The sequence below is a fragment of the Apium graveolens genome, chromosome 4, assembly GCF_009905375.1.
Source record: "Apium graveolens cultivar Ventura chromosome 4, ASM990537v1, whole genome shotgun sequence".
In the NCBI taxonomy this organism is placed as follows: Eukaryota; Viridiplantae; Streptophyta; class Magnoliopsida; order Apiales; family Apiaceae; genus Apium; species Apium graveolens.
The window spans coordinates 150,303,498-150,306,276 of NC_133650.1; the positions used below are offsets into that span (position 1 = coordinate 150,303,498).

Genomic DNA, 2,779 nt, shown 5'->3' on the forward strand with positions numbered 1-2,779 from the left:
AAGAGCACGCCCTTGCATAAGGGTGAGTCTACCTTCATTCATAAAATAAAATGTAAGAAATAACTCATATTATTCACAATGTTGGTTGGAGTGCGTCCTCCACTGTATTTTTCTGTCTTGCTTTCATTATTTCTACTCAAGCATAATATATGAGACATATTTTTCTGTCTTACTAAATTTTTTCTCTAAGGCATTATCTTCAAAGAGGTCGCATCCTCCTTAGAGTCGCATCAACCATCTTTTACTTTGCCTAATTTATCTCATTATTTTATTCTCACAAGCATTCTAAAATATAAAACGAATATTTCTTTGACAAGACACTTCCAACCTTAATGGCGCGTCTTCCTTCTTTTCATCACATCAAGATTTATCAAATAGCTGGGATTTTTCTTAAGTATTCTACTTTGTATTTTATCATTACAAGTTTTAAGGGTGCGTCCTAGTATTAGTGCGCTCCTGCATTATTATAAGAAATGAGGAATTTTAACAAGATAAAATTTCTTTAAGGCATGTAATAGGTTATAAGTAACCCCGAGAGCGCACTCTTGGATATTATAAAGCATCTACCACCTCTTAACACTAAAAAGTTTCGTAGGCTTCATGGGGATATTTTTTGTAGGAAACAAACCCTTAAAGGGCATGTCATATACTTAAATAAATAGAAGGGCATGTCCTCTATTGACGGCGTGTCTTCCTCTTCATGCAAGCCTCCATTATTATAGTTCTTGTAATCATCATAGCACCTTTACATGGTGGGCACGTATTTCTTATTGGGCGCACCTTTTCCAGTAATACTTGGTAAATTTTTCTGGATATAAACAAATAACAAGCCATTGTATGAAAGATATTCTTAAAGTCTTATAAATAATGCGCTCCAGTGTAGAAATTAGACCAGTCTCATGGATACTATGCTCTGTGGGAAATTTATATGGAAATACGATCCTTCAACTAGTTTTACGGAAGAATATTACATGCACTACCCCTAGGCTAAGAGGAATTTTATTGCTTTTAGTCTACTATTCAGGCATAGCCTTACTTAAATCAACTGGAAATATAGATAATAATAGGTAAGGGGCTGTATCCACACCGTACTGATAATACTTTCGAAGGTGTTCCGCATTCCATGCTCGCGGAACAAGCTTTCTTTCTAAGTACTCTTCAAGATGATAAGTTCCTTTCCATAATATTGCTCTGATCTTGTATGATCCTTCCCAATTGACTTCAAACACTCCATGATGAGGATTCTTTGTATTTGGCATCACTTTTCTAGAGCACTGGATCCCCAACTTTCAACTGTTGCCCATTTACCTTCTTGTTGTAATACCTCGCTACACGTTGTTGATACGCCGCAAGCTTCAGCTGAGAATTTTTCCTCGCTTCCTCCAAGAGATCCAAGTCAAGCCTCTGATTAACCTCTGCGTCTCCTTCTGCATAATGATCCTTGTGAAGCAATCCCAAACCAACTTCCACGGGAACCATAACCTCATATCCATAAGTAAGCATAAAGGGAGATTCTCCCGTAGTGGATCTTGGAGTCGTGTTGTAAGACCATAAAACCTTCGGTAGTTCTTCAGGCCAATTCCATTTGCATTCCTCTAGCTTGGTCTTAAGAGTATGCTTTATGATCTTGTTGACAGCTTCAGTTTGTCCATTACTCCGCGGGTGATACACTGCCGCCAACTCTTTCTAGATTTTCAAATACTCACACAACTTTGGTAGCTCCTTGCTATCAAACCGTTTCCCTTTATCAGAAACAAGCTTGTATTGAATCCCGAATTTGCACATAATAAAATTAAAAACAAAGTCTTTGATTTTCTTAGCAGTGATGGTTGCTCAAATAGATTTAATGCAGCAATCCTTCCAGTCAAGCTTTGCACTTGTTTCACGTTTATGAGGGACTTTATGTCTAGCAGTGCCTTGATCTTTGCGGGGTTAGCCTCAATTCCCCTATGATTGAAAATGAATCCAAGGAACTTTCCCGATTCAACACCGAACACACACTTATGCGGGTTCAATTTCATACGATATCTCCTCAAGACGTTGAACATCTCTCTCAAGTGTTTTACATGGTCACCTGTCTCCTTACATTTGACCATCATATCATCCACATAAACTTCCATGGTTTTCCCAATTTGATTCTTAAATATCATGTTTACCAACGGTTGATAGGTTGCACCTATATTGATCAGACCAAACAACATTCCTATATAGCAGTACAACCCTCTATCAGTGATGAATAATGTATGCTCCTGATCAGGTCCGTGCATGAGAATTTGATTGTGGCCAGAATATGCATCCATGAAACTTAATAGAGCATGCCTTGATGTTGCATCGACTAACTGATCAATCCGTGAAAGTGGAAAATATCCTTTGCGCAAGCTTTATTCAGATCTGTGAAATCCACGCATGTTCTCCACTTTTCATTTGGTTTCTTCACAAGCACCCTATTTTCAAGCCACTACGGGTAAAAGAATTCCTTGATCAACCTAACATCCAGCAATTGATCCACTGCCTCCTTCAAATAAATTTCCCTCTCCCCACTCACTGGACAACACTTTTGTCGTACGCCCGTCCGATTAAGGAAGATGTTCAAACAGTGGCACATCACCCTTGGGTCAATCCCAACCATGTATGAATGCCTCCATGCAAAGACATCAAGATTATTTATCAAAAATTGGGTGAGCTTTTCTTCCATCTCATGTCTTAGTTGAGATCCAATCTTCAAGAGCTTGCTCAGATCTTCCTTATCTGCGAGAATAAATATCATATATTTGGTTGG

The 2,779-nt window shown here is 38.4% G+C and overlaps 1 protein-coding gene across 1 annotated transcript; it reads right to left on the reverse strand.

Annotated features, from left to right (window-relative positions):
- Positions 1-1,266: 1,266 nt before the first annotated feature.
- On the reverse strand, positions 1,267-2,300 carry LOC141719067 (uncharacterized). Its single transcript, XM_074521449.1, has 2 exons — positions 2,067-2,300; positions 1,267-1,686 (listed from the first exon to the last, which is right to left on the reverse strand). Exons 1-2 carry the CDS (start codon positions 2,298-2,300, stop codon positions 1,267-1,269), a joined length of 654 nt encoding a protein of 217 aa, XP_074377550.1.
- Between the last annotated feature and the right edge of the window lie 479 nt (positions 2,301-2,779).

Coding starts and splice junctions, on each gene's coding strand:
- LOC141719067 (XM_074521449.1), bottom strand. CDS start 2,300: ATGGATGCATATTCTGGCCACAATCAAATTCTCATGCACGGACCTGAT. Junction 1,687..2,066: donor GTAAGGAGACAGGTGACCAT/GTAAAACACTTG, acceptor TTGAAAATCTAG/AAAGAGTTGGCGGCAGTGTA.